We start from the raw sequence: 21,303 nt of genomic DNA, 5'->3' as shown, positions 1-21,303 counted from the left end.
ATTCTTCTTTTGGTAAGGAGATCACAATAATGCACAGTATTCCAAGTAAAAAGGAATGTCACTACTGTGAGACAATGATGGTAAGTTTAACTTGAACGGCACTTCACCGCAGGCAAAAAGGGAAAGGTTGAGAAGGTAGAACCTTCATGGTTGCCTTAGCCAGTATGAGAATTAAACCCATGTTATTGTAGCATACTGCATGGCAGACCAGCTGTCCACCAACTGAGCTAACCAACCCAAACATGCTGTGGCCTCAACAAAACACTTCTGCATCAATTATAGTTGGAAGAACAATTCCTTTTACATACTCTAAAACTTTAGCAATGAAGGCAAACAAATGTATTCACTTTACTTAATTGCTTGTTATTATTTTATTTTATTATTATTAGTTTTTATGATCTGTTTCCAAAATATTAGCAGAAACACTACTTTGGAATCTGATGGTCAATTAGATGGGACCCTCATCATTTATTTGTGATAGAACAAATTGTTGGAGTGGTAGGGTTCTTTAAGATTGGCATTGGCATTCCTGGGTTAGGGAGGAGAAAATCCTTTCTTTTTTCTTATTGCTGGTTTATTTTTAACCTTACTGGAAGTCTGCATATTCGGACATCAAATAAAGTCAAAATTGTATACGGTTCTGAAAATTGCCTTTCAGTGTTCACCATCAAAACTCACAAATGAATACTGGCTACTTGTCAGGAGATCCAAGGACAATTAATACCCTCCAGAGCTTTATTCAGCAAAGAGTTTATAATTATAGGAAAAGGATGTTGAGGAGAAATCAGCAAAATGAAAACCTTTAATAGTAACCAACTTCATACATTTAAAACATTGAACTATGATTGGTCCAAAAACAAATTATTTTGATGGACTGCAGTCAACAATTTTCAGCAGTTGAGATAATCTTTGGTAGAAACTGTTCTCATTGATTCCTTGAATGAAGCATATTCCAGTTCAGAATTAATGGCTTCCAGGGGAAAATGGATTGTTGAACTTTGGTAGCTTCAATTCTAAGTTTCATTCGTAAATATGCCAATTGAGGAAAACAGTGGTCCCTCACTGGGCTACTTCTCTGGACAATACAGAGTTATGATTTTCGGGTGCACTTTAACGGAAAAATTGTGCATCATATTCTGTAACACCATTCAACAACTGACCCTCTTTTCCCCAGGTCGTCCCATCCCACATTCATCATCGCCCAGCCACCCATTTGCCCAGCAGACCAGCACCCATCTTTCATCATCTAGTGTGAAAGACTACCAAATGCCATTGCTTGACAGCAGCGTCTCTCATCCAGCTCTCGAGTCCAACCCTAATGAAGAGTTCGCCATAAACTCATACCTATTGCGAGCAGGTTCTGGTGCACTGCCACCCCCCAGTAATGGTAAGAATCTATGCTTATATCTGCCTAAATTCACATTCAATGCTACCTTGTTCTTTTTGCAGAGGTTTGCCCTCTCATCCCATCTGTGTGACTCTCTTACAATTACATTTTCTCTTGCACATCAACTGGCCTTGTTCATTGTTAATCCACAGGCAAGTTATTGAAATTTCCTTTTGCTAAATAAGTAGATAGTACAGCATATTGGTGATGTAAGGATGTATTCTTTCTGCTGAAAGAATATTACAATAGATAAAACATGAAATGAAAGATTTTTTTTCTTCTTGTTCTTAAAATTTATTTTCTCTTCCTTTCTGTAATTTGGGAGTTCTGAATTTTTTTGTTCATTAATCACATTTTCCAAGATTTCCTTCATCAATGATGCTGTTTCCTATTTTGAATCCATTTGTTTCACTGTGATAATTTAGAGTGCACATTGTAAAGAAATATAATTACAGTTCTTCTCAGGATCCATTACATCATTGTGGTAATTCATTTATTTTTTGTAGAAGGGACATCAATCATAGCTGCTGTAACTGCCTGGGCAAATGAATTTAACAATTCTAAGACAAAGTAATTGGGAAAAGCAACATTGAAATTGAATTGGAATATGGAAAATTCCAATTTATGTTAAGATAATGGAATACTTTTCCTAAAACCCACCATTTCAAAACATCATTAAATGTTAAACTGTAATGTGGACAGTCTCAAATTCTGACCAAAACTACATTCCATTGAGTCAGAAAGTGGATTGTGCCTATCTTGTACTCTTTCTTCCCTTGCTCTATGTCTCATTGCCCACAACTTTCCAGTTCCCAAGTTCTATTTGAAAGTGAGAGAGAATTTATTTTTTCAACGATAGAATCTGTCTGCGTGTGGCCTTTTGTTAACCCCCTTTCATGAAATCATGCCACTCGGAATGAGATCATTGTCTATGCACATTGTTGGAAAAAGTTATCCCATTAGTTCCACTCTGTTCCATCCCAGATTCCTTACACTTTCTTCCTTCTTTCTATTTCATTGGCTAAAAACCATTTGAGACATATGGTGGCCATGTGAAGCGATAAATAATTGTGTCTTTTCCATTTTTTTTCTTCAAGTATATATCCAATTCCCCTTTGAAATGTATTATTGAATCTGTTTCCACCATCCTTTCAGGCAGTACATTTCAGATCATTACAAATCATTGTGTAAAAAAAGAAATGATTTCTCATTTCCCCTCTGCTTCTTTTGCCAATTACCTTTATTCACACTCACAATTATATTGTCTTGTGGTTCACTGCAACAGTTAGAAATGTATATACTCAAGTCTGAAAAATAACTCAAAGGAAAGAAGGAAAATTGAACAACTGTGTCCCTGGAGAGTCCTGCATTTAAACAATATTGCTGACTCTGTATTTTAATAAAATGCAGTATGAAAGCAAATTTAATTAATTGCATTGGTCAGCAAATCCTATAACGTTGACACTGGAGATGATGTAGTAGCCATTTTAAATGCAGAGCGGATGGTTTCAAACACCACAGCATGTTGGTAATGTTCTTTCACCATTTATTTCAAATGATGGAAAGGATGGACTCATTTGATTTTAATTGCAATAGTTCTGCATTAAAATATATAATCAGTGATGCAATTATATATTGTTGACATTGTGCACCGAACAATGATTTACAGCCCGTGATACCAAACACTTATGGGATTGTAAAATGGTAATGGTTTTTTTTAATATGTATTGCAGCACCTCAATAACCTTTCTATAACAAAAACAGAAATTGCTGGAAAAACACAGTTGGTCTGGCAGCATTTGTGGAGAGAAAGCAGAATTAATGTTTTAGGTCCAGTGACCCTTCTTCAGAACTGATTGTAGTTAGGAAAGGGTTGGTGTATTTGCTGAGTATGGGGTGGTTGGAAGCAGGGGAAGAGTGAACGATAGGGAAAGATGGAGCCCAGAGAGAGAGAAAAACAGTTGGGCAGACAAAGGAATGGGTAAAGATCAACCTGGGAGAATGATTAACTGCTAATGGAGGGCTATTAGTGGCTGACAATGGATTGTTTGTGATAGCAGCCCATGAGATGACAAGGTCTGGTGTGTGGGAGTTAGACTAATGACATAGAAGAAAGTGCTCAGGACCTAAAATTATTGAACTTAATATTGACTGCTAAAGGCTGCATGGTCCCCAAACAGAAAATGAGATGCTGTTCTTCCATCTTGTGCTGAGCTTCACTGGAACACTGCAGCAAGCCTGAGACACAGACGTTGGCCAGGGAACATGGTAATGTGTTGAAGTGGCAGGCAACAGGAAGCTCAGGGTCAATTTTGTGGACTGAATGTAGATGTTCTGCAAAGCGGGCACCCAGTCTGCATTTCATCTCCCCAGTGTTGAGGAAACCACATTGTGAGCAGTGAATACAGTGGACTAGACTGAGTGTAGTGCAGGTAAATCACTGCTTAACCTCCAATATGTATCTAGGGCCTTGAATAGTAAGGAAGGAGAAGGTAAATGGGCAGGGTTAGAACACGGAATATCCCACATACCGCACAAAGAGACAGGTATAACTGTGGCCCATGCAAGTACCTATAGCCACACCTCTGACCTAAAGAAAATGAGAGGAGTTAGGGGAGATTGTTCAAAGTGAGGATGAACTTGGCCAGGTGAAGGAGGGTGGTGTAAGATGGGGACAGTTCATATATAACCATCGGATGTTGGATTTTATTATGATGTTCATTGTTGAGAATTTTACACTCCTGGCCAGGCTGTATGCTATTAAAGCAGCTGTCACAATTTTAGTGCTGGAAAAGGAAATAATACAATAATCTTCTTCTTTGTCACTGGTCATTTTATTTCTCATTTATTCTTTCATGGAATGTGGGCATTGCTGGGAAGGCTAGCATTAGTTGTACATTCCTAGTTATCCTTGAACTGACTGGCTGGCTGGCTTGTCAGAAGGCAACGCTTAATTGCCCCCGTTGTGGAGTCACATGTAGTCCAGACCATAGTATGATGATTTGATTTTATTTGATTTATTGTTATCACATGTAGATAGTTATAATGAAAAGTTGTATCAGAGATAGTAGGAACTGCAGATGCTGGAGAATCTGAGATAACAAGGTGTAGAGCTGGATGAACACAGCAGGCCAAGCAGCATCATAGGAGCAGGAAGGCTGACGTTTCGGGCCTTGACCCTTCTTCAGAAATCTAGGCCCGAAACATCAGTCTTCCTGCTCCTATGATGCCGCTTGGCCTGCTGTATTCATCCAGCTCTACATCTATAATGAAAAGTTCTTTGTTTTACATGCAGTACAGGTAATATCAAAGTTGCCTTACCTAAATTTAGTAACTTTGTTGTTTTTTATGAGAATCAATAATAGTTTCATGGGCACCATTATTGAGATCAGTTTTATATCCTACGCTTCTTTCATTAATTGAATTTAAATTCTACCAGCTGCCATGGTGAGATTTAAATCTATTTTTCCTAAAGCATTAGCCTGGGCCTCTCTGAATTAGTCGGTGAGTGACATGACTACCACAGTATCATTTCCCCCTCACAGCAGTCAGGTCATACTCTGATGTGTTCTGATGAAATACCTCACAGCATTTTCAATCATACCTGTATGAAGTTATTAGCAAAACATAGATGCTATCCAACAACTGGAACCTGTATAATGTTGGTATTATTAGCACAACTGATTTCAGTGTGAAAATGTGCCTTGGAAAAAAGCTATTCTTTTATCCCCACCTACCTGTCTTATTCAGGTCAGTAACAAGGTGTTGAATCAGGAAAGGACAAATGAGCCACTAATTTTAATCCTTCCATAATCCAGCTACTACTTTCTCTCTTATTGAATGTACTCAAACAAATCAGCTGAACCACAGTTAAACCCACAGCTTCTCTGTTTCTTCTGTACCACAATGTACTTGAGCAAAATAACAGGATAATCCAATCTCATAAACCATACGAATTAACCCTGACTGGTTGCATTCATCATGGACCGAGCAACATGCTTTTTGCATTCCTGGACAGGATATAAACTAGACTACGCTGGAAGCACTTATGACCATTCTCTTTATCACAGCTTTTTCTTAGATCAGAATCAGCTCACAGGTTCTAATTTCTTCATTTCTGAAATTCCTTATCTCTTCATCTTGCCTTTGTATGACAACTTTCATATATTTACAATCTGAACTTGGTGCCATCTAATTAACGTCTCCTTATTTATCATCTTCTGTTTAACTGTTTTGAGACTTGGCAAGTGGTCCTTATCTTTTATCAAAATTGTTCAATTCAAACAAAGCATTTCACATTATCCTTATAACTATACTTTATAAACAGATATTTCAACCTTTTTGTTTTAAAGGAGTCTTTAGGACAATACCTATTCACCTTATGAGGCCCCATTCAACAGTATAGATTTCATGGCAATTCTTTTTGAAGCAGAGCAGGGATTTCTCACAATGTCATGATCAATGTCCTGCCTCAAACAACTCTACAAAAAGCAGATTGCATAGCCTTCCATTGAATTGCTGTTTGGAGGATGTAGCTATATCATGAATCATAGAATCCCTACAGTGTGAAAGCAGGCCATTCAGCCCATTGAGTCCACACTGACCCTTCAAACAGCATCCCACCCAGACCCACCCCCGCCCCATCGTATCCCTGCATTTCCCATGGCTAACCCACCTAGCCTGGATATCCTTGAATACTATGGGCAATATAGCTTGGCCAGTCCACCTAACCTGCACATCTTTGGATCTTGGGAGGAAACCAGTGGACGCAGCGCAAACCCACGCTGACATAGGGAGAACGTACAAACTCCATGCAGACAGTCACCTGAGGCTGGAAATTGAACCTGGGTCACTGGCACTGTGAGGCAGCAGTGCTAACCACTGAGCCACAGTGCTGCCTTATCCTATATGTAAAATGGTTAGGATATTCCACCACATAATGAAATTTTTCACATACCAGGTGAGTCACTGTCTTGGAAACTTACTCATTGAAGTCGACAGCAGAACCCTGAACATTGGTACATCAGCCTCATTCACTTCTTAACAGTAAAGCTGTGGATTGTCAGTCTCAGGCAGATCATCAGCGCCAAGAACATTATGAGAATTTGGGGGCAGTCAGGAGACTGGATGAGCAATGGCTATATATGATCCATAAGTTCAAGGTGAGGGCTGGTGGAGCATTCCTCCTCTCTGCTTTGCAATAAGAGGAGAAAAGAATTAAACTTCCTTCTTTGGTAGTAGCTTCCATACCCTCAAATACCATAACAGTATAACTGTTCCTGCAAAGTGCCTGATGCAGTCATGAACATTTGATATGTACATAAACATATGTAAAGGGAGTACCATCAGTTTCAGACACCTGCCCTTTGCTCCAGTGTATGAGTCTTTTTCTTTATTCATTCACAGGGCGAGGGCATTGCTGGCTAGGCAACATTTATTGCCCATCCCTAATTTCCCCAGAGGGCAGTTAAGAATCAACCACATTACTGTGTGTCTGGAGTCACATGTAGGCCAGACCAGGTAAGGATGGCAGTTTCCTTCCCTAAAGGACATTAGTGAACCAGTTAGGTCTTTACCGATATGGAAGGTGATGCCTTCCAAGGCAGAAGGAGCATCCAAAGTCCAGTCACCAAAATTAATCCTTCCATTCCTGTTTTTACCTTGCTGGCATAAACCAATTTCTTGGGCATTGATTCTGGTAAGTAATGGATTCATTGGGCAGGGTTGAATGTCCTCCCTATGGTGGATTTGGTTATGGGTGATGTTTAATCAGCAGCAGGATAGTGGGTGGGGACCCCAGCATTTCACACCTTCAATCCATTAAGTCTGTCGCAGGATTAAGTCTTGTCCCAACACCAATTGTGACCTTTGAGTGGGAATTTAATGTTCGTTTCAGGACTTTATCCCACCTTCATTGATATTAGGTCAACGGCAGGCAGGTGGCTCTCCATATAGGGGAGAGACAAGCTGGGTTGCTAATAGACTCCTGGGAGGGGGCCGTCTGATTTAAAGGCACTCAGAGCCTGACTGATGGACCCAGCATTGGAAAGGGGAGGCCCACTGAGAGACATCTTCCTGCCCTTGTTTTTGACATTTTCCCACCCTTCCCCCCCACTCTCTTCCCATTATCGCCCAGCCGTGGCCTGTGAGCTCCAATGATCCTGGGCCTTGACTGGGTCCCATGCCCACTGCAGCCACCATTTAATAGAGCTGTTGGCATCCACCTTTCAACGGGTTCGATTCTCGATCCAAGGAAAGACCTGACATTTTCGAGTTATCAACTGGAATGGTGCTTAATTCAGCAGATCTCCATTAAAAGAGGCAATTCATTGTAACCTGCCAGCTCTTCAGAATGAGATCGCTGTCACCTCCATTAAATCCAGTCTAAGATACCAAATCTTTCAATGTGAATTTTATCATGACGTAACAACAAAAGCCATTATATTAACAGTGTATGAGTATGTAAGACATGTATAAAATTGATACTTTAGGAGAAGTTTCAGATGAATCCTATGTCCGATTTGATGGTATAATCTGAATCTCTCAATTCCATTTTGACGTTGAATCAAAAATTTTAAGAACCATATAAGTATATATATGATATATAATTTGATTGAATTTCACAATTGCTATAAAAAGCAGAATGATATTTTCACTATAGTGACAAGTACTTTATATTCATTTCATATGGAGTTCTGAAGCAACCACTGTAGGAATATTTGGGGTGAGCAGCTTTGCTGTGGTCTAGTTAGCAACTGAATGCTCTGAAAGCCAAGACACATAGAGGGCATGATCTGCCTTTTATTTCCTAAAGAAAGAAAATGCAATATGGTATTCATGCCCATGTGTTACACATTTTCTTTGCTTGTGAAATAACAGGCAAATCACACTGCTCAGCAATGCATAATTCTCTCTGTGCTCTATAATAGACATGTGGGATGGCTGATGGCCAACGGTTCCTGCACCTGTAACTGTGAGTAATACTGGAGATTGTTTTGAGTTGAAGTGCCAGGAAAATCCCAGCAGCAGTGTTCCACATCATGTTTTCTTTTACCCCTCCTCCTTTACATGCCTTTTCTTTTTCTCTGCCCTCCCCTTCTTTCCTGAAGGTTTTTACTCCATGCTGGTGTGCGATTACCAGCTGCCCTTTGATGAGTTGACAGCATATGTCTAGATAGTGAGGGACTGTAGGCTCCTTTTACACAGGATATAATCACAGCTGAGCCCTTTCCTATCTTAACCCAGTGCTGATGCTTTAGTGGGGATCCCTAGACAACAATCTTCACCAACTTGAACCCAGAGAAGTGAGGCCACTTGTAACTGCATTTGCTGTTGCTGAGATTATTAAACAGAATACCATCAAAGATTAGATTTTGCTGATCTATGTGATTTAGTTGACCTCACATTGCCCATAATGCAAGTTTGCATTTATCTGCACAATTACCGATGCATATGTTGTGAAACTAATAAATTCAAAACGTAACTGCTTGCCATTGAAGTCTAGCTTATTGGAATATATCATGTCACCTATGTAATCACTGCAGTCAGTGGAAGAAGTATATTGTAGCATGTGACTCAAGTTGTAACCAACATTGGTGAGGTGAGAGTGATAGCCCTTGACATCAACACTCCATTTGACTGAGTATGGCATCAGGGAGCCCTAGCAAAACTAGAATCAATGGTTATCGGGCTAAACTCTCCATTGTTTGCAGTCATACTTGGCACATTGGAAGAAGGTCGTCATTGTTGGAGGTCAGTCATCTCAGCTCCAGGACATCTCTGCAGGAGTTCCTCAGAGTAGTGTCCTCAGCCCAACCATCCTCAGCTGCTTCATCAATGACCATCCTTCCATCATAAGGTCAGAAGTGGGGATGTTCGCCGATGATTGCCCAATTTTCAGCACCATCCGCAACTCCTCAGACACTGAAGCAGTCCATCATCTAAAAGGCAAAAGTCAGGAGTGTGATGGAATACTTGCCACTTGCCTGGATGTGTGCAGCTTCAACAACACTCAAGACATATAATACCATCCAGGACAAAGCAGCCCGCTTGATTGGCACCACATACACAAACATCCACTCCCTCCACCACCGACACTCAGTAACATCAGTGGCTACGACCTACAAGATGCACTGCAGAAATTCTGCCAAGATTGTTAGACAGCACTTTCTAAGCCAATAGCCACTTCTATCCAGAAGGACAAAGGCAGCAGATAAATATAAGTACTCCCACCTGCAAGTTCCCCTCCAAGCCACTCATCATCCTGACTTGGAAATATATTGCCGTTCCTTCACTGGCACTGGGTCAAAATCCTGGAATTCTCTCACTATTGGCATTGTGGGTCAACCCACAGCAGGTGGTCTGCAGAGGTTCAAGAGGCAGCTCACCACCACCTTTTCAAGGGCTACTCGAGATGGGCAATAAATGCTGTCCAGCCAGTAAGGCCCTCATTCCACAAATGAATAAAAAAATTCTAAGCATCTAATAAATGGTTAAATGTCTAACACTCTATACAAATAATATGTTCATAATAATTATAAACTTTACTGTTCTCAAAATGTCAAAACAACTAAGATACTTATCATTCATTCACTTCCAACTAGCAACCATCTTTCAAGTATAATTCTAACTTTTTAAATGACAAAAAACTACAGTGGAGCTCTGAACACCTATGTATCTCTTTTTGTGTCATTTTGACTGCTGGAGTAAGTACAGGTTGTCAAATACAAGCCCATTATTGGAAGCTACTTGATCCAGAGCAGTCCATCATAAGCCAAAAAAGAAACATAATCCTGCCCTGTATATAGACTTGAATCACATCTTCATCCCAGATGCAGCTGTCAATCAAACCCATAACATTTCTCTGACTCAACCGCAGATATGAATATCGATCGGATGGTTTGAAATCCAAGCTTGCTGGCCAATGTTTGCTCCTGGTTAAGCAATACGTTGATTTTAAAATTCTTATTCTGGTTTTCAAATTCAACCAATTCTTTGCACCCCCAACCCTCACACCCACACCTTATGTCTGTTATCTCTTTAATCCCCACTGAGTCATCTGTCCTCCTCTGGTCTCCCGAACGTTCTCAGTTTTAATTGCTTCACCACTGGTAGCAGTGCCTTCAGATACCGAATCCACAAGCCCTCCCTACATCTCTTTATTTTCTACCTTTGTTTAAGATACTCCTCAAAACCTACCTCTTTGACCAAACTTTTGGGACCTGGATGTGTAGAAATTGGCTGCGTTTTTCTTTCTCATAACCATACAAAATATACCTGGCCTCTAAGCAATTTTGGATTTTCAAAGGTCATAAGAGGCATTATCTAAATACAAGAGCTTTCTTTGTCATTCCTCAATATATTTGCAAATATATTGTTCTATATTTGATGTATTTGCTTCTCTACCCATTTAGAAGAATAATTTGTCATTTAGAAGAATAATTTGTCATTTATCATGTCAGCAAGCTCAATAATGATGTGAAGCATGATATTTAATCCCTTAAAGCTGGATCACAAGATAAATTTAGAGCAAGAGGCCACAAAGTCCCATTTGATTTCATCATTTCAGTTGTATTCATTTTCTATCATCACCATTAATAGTTTCTTAAATCAGTTCAGATTATTTTCTAATGAACCTCTTCAGCAATGCTAACATATGCCTCTGGAGCAGTGAGACATGAAGCCACAAGGCCTCCTGACTGAGAGGTAGGGACACCACTGCAGGATCCCTCTTAAAGCAGTTCAGTGCTCTGGTCTCAAGTCTGTTTCAGGTGTTGAAAATCCTTGGTGTTTAAAGGGGAGAGGAGTCAGTAAAAAGATCAGAAGGTTTATTTTCAGTACACCCTTCTCCCACCCTTTCTTACATTGGATCCCTCACTCAGGGAAAGTGCACTTTTGATTAAGGCATGATGTTTTTTGTTAGTTTCCTCAAGTGACAAGTATACCCAATTGTGGCTGGCATTCAACCAGTGGAGTTGAGATAAAGGATAAGCAGAAGATGGTGGCTTTCCATGATAGCTTACTTCCTTTATCCTTCCGTAATTTTAGTGGAAACGTAATTTAAAATGGCATAAAATGTTTATGCAATTTTTCTAGATTTTCTGTAGCGCTCCCACTCAGGTTACAAAGCAGATCTGGAGATCTCAAAGGAACCTCATCCCCTGTGAGTATGTGGTGATTTCAATTGTGGAGACAAGTTACTGAATCAATTACTACTTGTCATCCATCAGGATGCAACATCATAAGGTCTCAATGACTTGCCCTCTTGGACCTCTTTATTTAAGTTGGGCAATGGGTAATAGATCAGATGCCCATTATGTAGCTTGTAGTGTGTTTCACATGAAGCGAAATTAGACAATATTCTTACTGGATCTCCAATCTGCTATTGCTTGGCACTTAGTCATGGAGTCATCGAGTCATACAACACGGAAACAGACCCTTTGGTCCAACTTGTCTGCACCAACCAGATATCCTAAACTGACCTAGTCCCCTTTGCCAGCATTTGGCCCATATCCCTCTGAACCCTTCCTATTCATTTACCCATCCAGATACCTTTTAAATGTTGTATTTGTACCAGCCTCTGCCAACTCCTCTGGCAGCTCGTTTCATACGCACACCACCCTCTGCAGTAAAAGTTTGCCCTTAGGTCCCTTTTAAATATTTCCCCTTTCATCTTAAACCTATGCCCTCCAGTTTCGGACTCCCCTTCTCTGGTAAAATGACCTTGGCTATTCACCCTGTCCGTGCCTCTCACGATTTTATAAACCTCTATAAGGTCACCCCTCAGCCACTGATGCTCCAGTGGTAAAAGCCCCAGCCTATTCGACCTCTCCCTAAAACTCAAACCCCCTTGTCTTGGCAACATCCATGTAAATCTTTTCTGAACCCTTTCAAGTTTAACAGCATCTTTTCTATAGCAGGTGAGAGGGAGTTTGGGACTGTATGGGAGGGAAAGACAGATGTGTCATAGAACTGGGGAGGAGGGATGACATGAGAGATATGAAATGAGGACAGGATGGAATAGGGAATGGAGATGGCATAAAATGGGTGATGTGGGGGAGAAAATTGATATTATATAAGAAGTGGGATTGGTATGCCATGAGGCAGGTGGAAGGAAAAGTCGCAGATGCATAGAATGGAAACTCAAAGAAGTACTGTTGCAGTAAAGATACTATTTTTGCACATCATTTGCAAATCTTTAATAGCATAGATAATACATACGATAGTGTAGTTAAAGCTAAGTAAGCCACCTGCTGATCAATTAGACGCAGCTGCAAAATTCAGAACTGGTTAGCTCCAGATCATAGATAATTTGTTGCAAACGACAACATCTTAAGAAAGCCAACAAACTTCTCTCGGCCCCAATCCTTTTTTCTCTTAAAAATTATTGAGACTTGATCTGTCTTTGGTAGGTAGCATGGTGGTTAGTGTTGCTGCCTCACAGCACCAGGGACCTGGGTTCAATTTCCACCTTGGCTGACTGTCTGTGTGGAGTTTGCATATTCTGCCCATGAATGCATGGGTTTCTGTTGGGTGCTCTGGTTTAATCCCACTGTCCGTAGATGTGTGGGTCAGGTAGCTGGCCTAAAATTGTCCAGGGGGTGTGTAGACTAGGTGGGTTTTGGGATAGGGTGGGTTGGGACTGGGTGTGATGGTCTTGGGACGGTTGGTGTGAACATGATGGGCTGAATTGCCTCTTTCTGCACAGTAGAGATTCTATGGGCCCAGTTAATATTCATTTCTTGACAAACTCCACCAAATCAGATTACTTGGTCATCGATCTCAGTCAGTCATTGATTTTTGTACATCCTACCTGTGCACAAACTGAAACCTGCATTTTCCTAATTTACAATTTGTATCACGCTTCAAAATTACGTATTTAGCTGTGAAACACTTGGGGATGTCCTTAAGCTGTGAAAGACGTTATATAATGCAAGTTGGTTATTTTTTACGGGTGGAAGAATGGTCAAAATTTGAATTCCAATAACTTCATCAAATAAAAATGCTGCTTACAGATAATTTACTTCTCCATCAGTCAGCATTTATAATATCCTTGGGGTATGAGTATTCAGATATAGGGAATAGTACAACAGAAGCAATAACGTGAAATTTCACTGAAGATTCTCCAAAACTCTTACTGCAACCTCAGAAACTCTGGAGGAACGGTTTAAATGGTGGTTAAAGCTGCTTCCTTGGGACTCCTGCCAAAATTAAAGCAGGTGATTGGGAGAAACCCAGTTTACAAATTCTTACGAGTGGATTTACCATTGTGTTTGAAGTACCAGAATAAGCTTGCCCTGACAAAATTGAATTTTAGCTTATCTGCTTTAAAAATATGATATATAAAGTTAGTATTTTCATTTTTCAAGTCCATTCTGTAGAAAGTAGTTCAAAAACTCCAAACTTTGACACATTTTATTACTGGTGATTAGGTTTTCAATTAGTAGCTAAGGCTGTATATTTCCAGTCCAGTTATGTCAGGTTAACGAGTTTGTCATTGGCAAGTCCTGCTGCATCACTCCTTGTTAATTTTGGAAATTCGATTTACCTATTTTTCAGGATGTTGAAACCTTACCAGTGTTGCTTATGCATCAATGCCTTGTAAATCCCCCCCAACATCACCCCCCCCACGCCTATCTCGTCTCTTAGTAACCTGAGGTACAGCTCATTAATTCCAAAGTGCATGCATTTTCAATCTCTTTAACCTTTATCTGGAATCTCTATTTCTCTAACGTTAATACCTGTGTACTATGCATAGAAATTGATGTTTGCTGTTGGATAGACTATTATTAATGCTCTTCCTAGTAAAAATCCTCCAAGTAGTAATCATTTAGCATATTAACTAGCTCCTATTCATCGCCATGTCTAACTACATTTAGGTTACATCAAATTTTACATTTTTCCTTGACTCGATACTCTTGTCAATTTTCTCTTGATACAGCAAATTTGTTTTTTATAAAGTTGCTGTTGTATCAACTAGTACTCATCTCAATTATCAGTTTATCTTTAGTTTCCTGTTTTTTCACTCTCTAAATCTTCCTGTTGATAATAGAATAGTCACCAAAATGCAGCTGAAACGGAATTTGTAATTTTCACATTTATAGATTTGTATGCTGTGGTTTCATTTTCTTATTATTTCAGAAATGCATCGAACATAAGAACAAAATCTATTTTTGTTTTTAATTCTAATGCCTGATAACTTGCAATATTTCAGACCATTATTTACATTTTTTCACTACATAAACTTGTATGATCCCCAATTCTTGTACATTTCAGTTATATACAAGAAAACTGAAATGTTACATCAGCACTGTGAAAGAATGCAATTTAGCATTAGTAATATCAAACAAATTAATCTTGGGGACCTGTCTGTCTTTTCACTGACACGTTTTTGCTTTCTCTCCCCACACACAAAAAAAGTGGGGATTGCAATTCATACTTCATTTCAGAAGTATCTCAGTTGATTATAACCAATGGTTTATTTCACATCAGTGACTGTCTTATAACTGGTACATCACAGTGAATGATCTTCCTGCAGTTAGTTGGATATAATCTTGAAAGCTGTAATATTAATTGCATCATGTACCTGCTATCACAGATACTACACTTTTTTCGGCACTGATGCTTTGTCAGCTGTAGCTCAGCTAGTAACACTCTTGCCTTTGAGTCACAAGATTGTGGGTTCAAATCTATTTGTTTGCTTGAGCGCAAAATCTGGCTAGTCACTCCAGTAGACAACTGAGAGATTGAGGTATTGTCCTTCCAAAGAGATGGTAAACAGAGTCCCTCTTAGGAATGTAACAAGAACCCTGGTTATAGTTCAATGAAAAGCAGGAGAGTTCTCCTCAGTCAACATTTATCCTTCAACGAATATTGCTAAATTAAGTCTTCTGATCATAATCATGGTTGTACTGTGCAAAAATTAATGGCTGAGTATCCTACATTGAAATGTGCAAGCACACTACAAAAATATTGCTAGATGAGACTAGAAATCAAAGCTTTTGATCAGGACGAGGACCCAAGAAATAAACTTGGAAAAAAAGGGCAGCCAAATTATATAATGTGGGAAGGGGGTGCTGATTGGTTGGACGATCATTGGCAAGAGGGTGCAGATTGGTTGGATGATTACCGGCATGGAGATGCAACAAAAACAGTTAACTGTCAATCTTACATCTCAGATCAAGCAGGTAGACTCTGGTTGGTCAGGTATTGCCATGGGTATGCAGCAGAAATTGGCAGTCTGTTGCCTCCTGGTCTAAAAACTACAATTGACATTTGACTGTTTTTGCAGTATTTACATGCCAGTGATGGCTCAACCAATCAGCATCCTCTTCTCAAGCCATATAATTTTGTCCCTTTTTTCAAGATATTTCCTTAGTCCTCGTTCAGACAAGGGCTGCGTGAAAAGCTTTGACTTCTTACCTCCTTTTAGCAATATTTCAATTCTGTTCTATCAAGCAATTACTTCAAAAAATATTTCATCAGTTATAAAATGCATTGTTGGGTCCTGAGTCTCACAATATGCCAAACAAATATAATTCTTCCTTGTCTTTTTTGAAATTTGGGTGAAAAGCTAAGATACAGCTGCAATTGGAAATTGCTAGTTAATCTTATGTAGATTTTATTAAATGCTGTTCAAATACAATCAGCTTTCAGGTTCAATGAACATAAGGCAGATTTGATGTTGTATAAGATTTATTATCTTTCAGCGTTTGTACAGCAAGACATCATCTCATGCACATACAATTCAGGAAGGTTAACATTAAAGTGGAGAAGTTAGTTTAATATCAAGGACTGCATCACTTAATCTGGGATATAACACTCATGCGAGTTTATCTTCATTATATGACTTCTTTCTGAGTATTTGTTGAGGCAGTTCACAATGCTGATTTAGAACATGGTGGACAGTGTGAAAGAGCATTATTGCAGATATATTCTATGGACAGTGCTACAGTAAGCTGTGTGACATCACAGTATAATGTCTACCAGAAACCTATTGTTTTTAAAAAAGACATCTTAAACTAATATTTTTGGATTTTAACCCTGCAATCTGAATTAAAACTCATTTCCAATTTCACTGTGTGGAATATTGTATAGCTAAGAAAGGTGGAATATGATAATACTGTCCTGAATCTGTCACCTGTGTGATATTCAGTCAGGTTCCTCCCACTAAGAGAAATATAAAATCCAAAGCATGTCCGACTTGACTGGTGCAAGTTTGTTTGCAAAGCACCACCTCGCACCATCCCCGGCACTCCCCAGTTCCACCACCGCCACCCCCCACCATTCCATCCCTTCTCTAAAAGTGATAGCTTCTGTTGGCTATATTTCCACACCTTTGTTATAATTACCTAAGTAATGTTAATCTTAACTATATGAAGCAGTTGGTTTTGCCACTGTATTTAACAGTGAAGGCTGCCAAAGCCTTGTCTGAGTCCGTTCTTTGTCAGATGCGACAATTAACTGGAGGTTTTATTAAATAACAATGGAGAATGCATTTTTTTGCCTAACTCAGGAACTGTGACCAGTTGTCATTAATAAAGACGGAAAATGCAGGGAATGCTGATTTCCTCTGCAACATTCATGGAGAGAGAACCCAAGTTAAAGATCCAGATCGATGGCCTTTCATTAGAACTGGCACTCAGTGAAAGTGATGATAAAATAAACAAATGACAGACAGCAAGTTGGAAAGAAAGAACAAAATGATAGATCTATGGGAGGGTGGAAGACTAAAACTAAAAAGAGCTGGGGGTAATGCAAGGACAAGGGATGTGGTAATGGGACAAAAGATATGGACTAGACCAAACCCCCTCAGAACATATCAAGGAGATAGCCTAGACCCTAACTTTTATCTTATTTAAAGGCAAATGGGAGGTGCAGCATTCCAGATGTGTTTTGACTAGTCAAACTACCAGACTTTAAGCAAAACACACTTTACTCTTACACTGCAGTTTAAATACAAACAATTAAAAAGAATCAGTATAACTTTAAATCTATTGAAATGCTTAACAAAATAATATATTATTGAGAAACTGCTCATCAACTGTTCCAATATAGCAGCATCCCATAAACACACCCTTAGCAAAGGCAAATTCAGCAAAACAAATTTGCTTAATTGCTATCGCCTCCAGCCGAGGAGAAAGGAAAAACCAAAAGAACGAATCTAGCAGCAGAGAGAGAACTCAAGCTTTTGCAGCAGCAGAGAGAGAGTCATATCTAGCAGCTTCGACTCCAAAACCCCGACTTTAACAACTGAAAGCAAAATTAAAACTCTGGGTGTGTGTGAGCCTGACTCCACCCACTCATGATTCCTTTGACTTGCTTTCCCTGGAACAGGCAAATTGGCACCAGGTGTACACCACCATCCTTCAAGAGAAACAGTATGGAAGGGATCCCTCTTCCAGGCACATATTGTCACACAAATAAAGAAGCACAAGCTGTGTCTAGAGGATTCTGAAACCTAAACAAGAGAAACAAGCAGAAACCAAAATCTGTAAGGCTGGATTTATTGTGAACTGCACCACCAGGTCTAACAATGAGCATGCACCTTCAGGAACACAGCATTACAGTGCACCATCACTTTACCAGAATGGCAGCAGGGGAGCTGTCTATCACAAATATTGTGCTGATGATAAAATCGCACCTCAATTAGACCAAGGGTTCTCTTCCCTCTGAGCAGCCACTTTCCCCCCGGCACTGTCCTTGACTGAACTGGGGTGTGGAATTGTGAGGGAGTGTAAAGAATGGCTGAGCGTGGAAGATAAGGCATCCATTTTGAAAACAAATTCCCATGTCATTCAGGTGGACAGTCACTGCGCACAGAGCACAGTGACTTCAACAGCACATGTACAGATGAATCCCGAAGCCTGTTGCAGACAGCTGACCTCACCAGCCCCATCTGAAAGGGCACTAATGGCTATCTGCAAAATATAGGGAGAAAATGGGGCCAGACATTACAATCTGAAATTACTGAATTTCATATTTAGTCTGGAAGGCTGTAAAGTGCCTAATCAAAAGCTGAGGTCTTGTTATTGAGATTGTATTGCAGTTCATCAGAATATTTCAGCAGGCTGAGGACAGAGAGTTCAGTATGGAAACAAAGCAGAGAATTTAATTTTGTCTCTTAAACCTTCATTTCCAGGACACAATGATGAGCAAAGCAGAAGAAAAATCACAGATGGAGTAAACAAAATCATGTAGTTTTTTTTTCATTTTCCTAGACCATTTTTTTTTTGTTTTCTTTCTTCATTAGTTAGAAAAGTTTTGAAAACTGAGTCAAAGGTTGTTTGTTTTACAGTGAGGCACAATTCAATGTGGTGTTTGAGAGTCTGTTTGTTTTCTCGTTGGCATGAGGACATAGTCCATTGCAAGAATGGATCATGTGAGCAACCAGCAGTGGGTGTCTGGTAAGAGTGAGCAGTTGGAATTTTTTTAGGGATAAAATATATTGGAGTTGGGAAACTAGTTTCAATCTGTGTACTCTGACTCAGACTGAGTACTCAGGAGGATTTTTGTTTTGCTAGATTCAATATCATCAATAGACGTTATGGAGAGGCTCTGTAGCTGAGCTAAAATTGCAGTTGTTTTGAAATCTTTCACTGAAGGCAGATTTTTTCTTCTGTGGTATTTTTTCTTTCAATTCTTAGAAAGATATGAACCACAACAGCAGCCTTGGCAGTTCTCACCAAATGACTGCTAATTCTTATCCAAGATTGAGGAGTCAAGGTAACCTTCATGAAAAATAATTGAGAGTCTGGATTAGTTTTTATTTCCATCGCTCAGACCTGCTCTTGGTCAATTTGACAATTTTTTAAAAATGTGATCTGTCTTTGAGGACCTACATTTTGAAGCACAAAAACGTTTTCAGTGTACTTGGCTTGTAACTGATAATGGACTAAAATAAGTAACAAAGCACTTGGGAGAAATCCCAGGACTGGCAGAGTGAAAAAGTGTCAGAAGATGCTACCGTCTGTTCCAATTAACATCAGTTCCACTTATTTTTAGTTTGATGTGGATGGTTTAGTTAATACACATAGTTTAGAGATGTTGCAGAAATTTAACAATACCATCACAGTTTGTGTTTTATTAACTAGAGCACACCTAACTGGATTAGATCTCAACAGAGTAAACCTCAGCATCACCAACTACTTAACCTAATAACCGTAGTTATTACATGCCAGTAGTTCATTTTGCAGTGGCCACAGAACCCTTGATATGCGTTCTGAATTTATAACATATAACATAAGATTTGGCTATGCCAATTTTTTAATAGAATTTTCAGATATTTTAGATTTTTAGGATTTTTTTTGCGAGAACTTATAGGCAGACATGTCGTCAGTTTGCAGTGGGACAATGTGAAATGCATCACTGCACACACTTCTGGTCATACTACCTTGTTTGAAGTTGTAACTTTAACAAATGCAGTCAGGTGAAAAGTTGTATCATCACCCAAGTAAGGCCAAGTTTCTCATTGCTTCCAATTTTCTCAGTGAACTAACACCTGCCAACAGCAATGTGACATAGCACAAAAGTCATCTGGCATGAGCTTTAGCTTTCGTTCTCCAAGTTCAATTGCTTATTTCAAGGAAATTCTGCATAATTCAGGTCTATCTTTGAAAACGTTGTCAATGAGTTTCCAATGCTGTAAACAAATAGCTATCACGGTGAATATATTGAAATATTCCTATTTTATAACTTGTAAGTATTTAATCTACATGGATTTCAGTAAGGCGTTCGACAAGATCCTGCACAGTAGACTGGTTAGCAAGTTCAGATCACATGGAATATAAGGAGAACTAGCCATTTGGATACAGAACTGGCTTAAAAGTAGGGCTCAGAGGGTGGTGGTGGAGGGATGCATTTCAGACTGGAGGCCTGTAACCAGCAGTGTGCCACAAGAATTGGTGCTGGGTCCACTGCTTTTTGTCATTTATATAAACAATTTGGATGTGAACACAGGAGGTATGGTTAGTAAGTTTGTAGTGGACAAACAAGAAGATTACCTCAGGATACAACAGGACCTTGATCAGATGGGCTGGTGGGGCAAAGAGTGGCAGGCACGGTTTAATTTAGACAAATGTATGAAGTGCTGCATTTTGGAAAGGCAAATCAGGGCACGACATATACACTTAATCGTAAGTTCTTGGGGAGTGTTGCTGAACAAAGAGACCTTGGAGTAGAGGTTCTTTGTTCCCTGAAAGTAGAGTTACAGGTATTCAGGATAGTGAAGAAAGCATTTGGTGTGCTTGCCTTTATTGGTCAATGCATTGAGTATAGGAGTTGGGAGGTCACGTTGTGACTGTGCATGACATTGGTGAGGCCATTTTTGCAATACTGCATGCAATTCTGGTCTCGCTGCTATTGGAAGGATGAAAGAGTTCAGAAAGGATTAACAGGAATATTGTCAGGGTTGGACGGTTTGAGCAAGACGGAGAGGCTGAATAGGCTGGGACTATTTTCCCTAGCGCATCGGAGGCTGAGGGATAATCTTATAGAAGTTTGTAAAATCATGAGGGGCGTAGATAGAGTGAATAGCCAAGGTCTTTTCCCCAGGGTAGCAGAGTCCAAAACTGGAGGGCATAGGTTTAAAGTGAAAGGGGAAAGATATAAAAGGAACCTAAGGGCAACGTTTTCACACAGAGGGTGGTGCATGTATGGAATGATCTGCCAGAGGAAGTGATGGAGGCTGGTACAATTACAACGTTTAAAAAGGCATGTGGATGGGTATATGAATAGGAAGGTTTTAAAGCAATATGGACCAAATGCTGGCAAATGGGAGTATATTAATTTACGATATCTGGTTGGCATGGGCGAGTTGGACCAAAGGACCTGTTTCCATGCAGTACATGACTAAGTGTCCAGCACACACTGATCATACAGCAACTTCAGAGCTGTTCTTTGCAGGATAAATATCCCGC

The 21,303-nt window shown here is 39.6% G+C and overlaps 1 protein-coding gene across 2 annotated transcripts in view; it reads left to right on the top strand.

The window, feature by feature from the left end:
- LOC109917230 (teneurin-2-like) overlaps positions 1 to 21,303 on the top strand; it is a 766,679-nt gene that overhangs the window by 448,295 nt on the left and 297,081 nt on the right. For both annotated transcript variants that reach the window (XM_048603631.1, XM_048603632.1), the window contains exon 3: positions 1,175 to 1,387. In XM_048603631.1, coding sequence (XP_048459588.1) covers positions 1,175 to 1,387 — 213 coding nt within the window. The remainder of the gene's footprint in view (positions 1 to 1,174; positions 1,388 to 21,303) is intronic.

The sequence above is a fragment of the Rhincodon typus genome, chromosome 12 (assembly GCF_021869965.1).
Source record: "Rhincodon typus isolate 14 chromosome 12, sRhiTyp1.1, whole genome shotgun sequence".
Taxonomy (NCBI): Eukaryota; Metazoa; Chordata; class Chondrichthyes; order Orectolobiformes; family Rhincodontidae; genus Rhincodon; species Rhincodon typus.
This window is presented reverse-complemented; position numbering and strand designations above follow the sequence as displayed.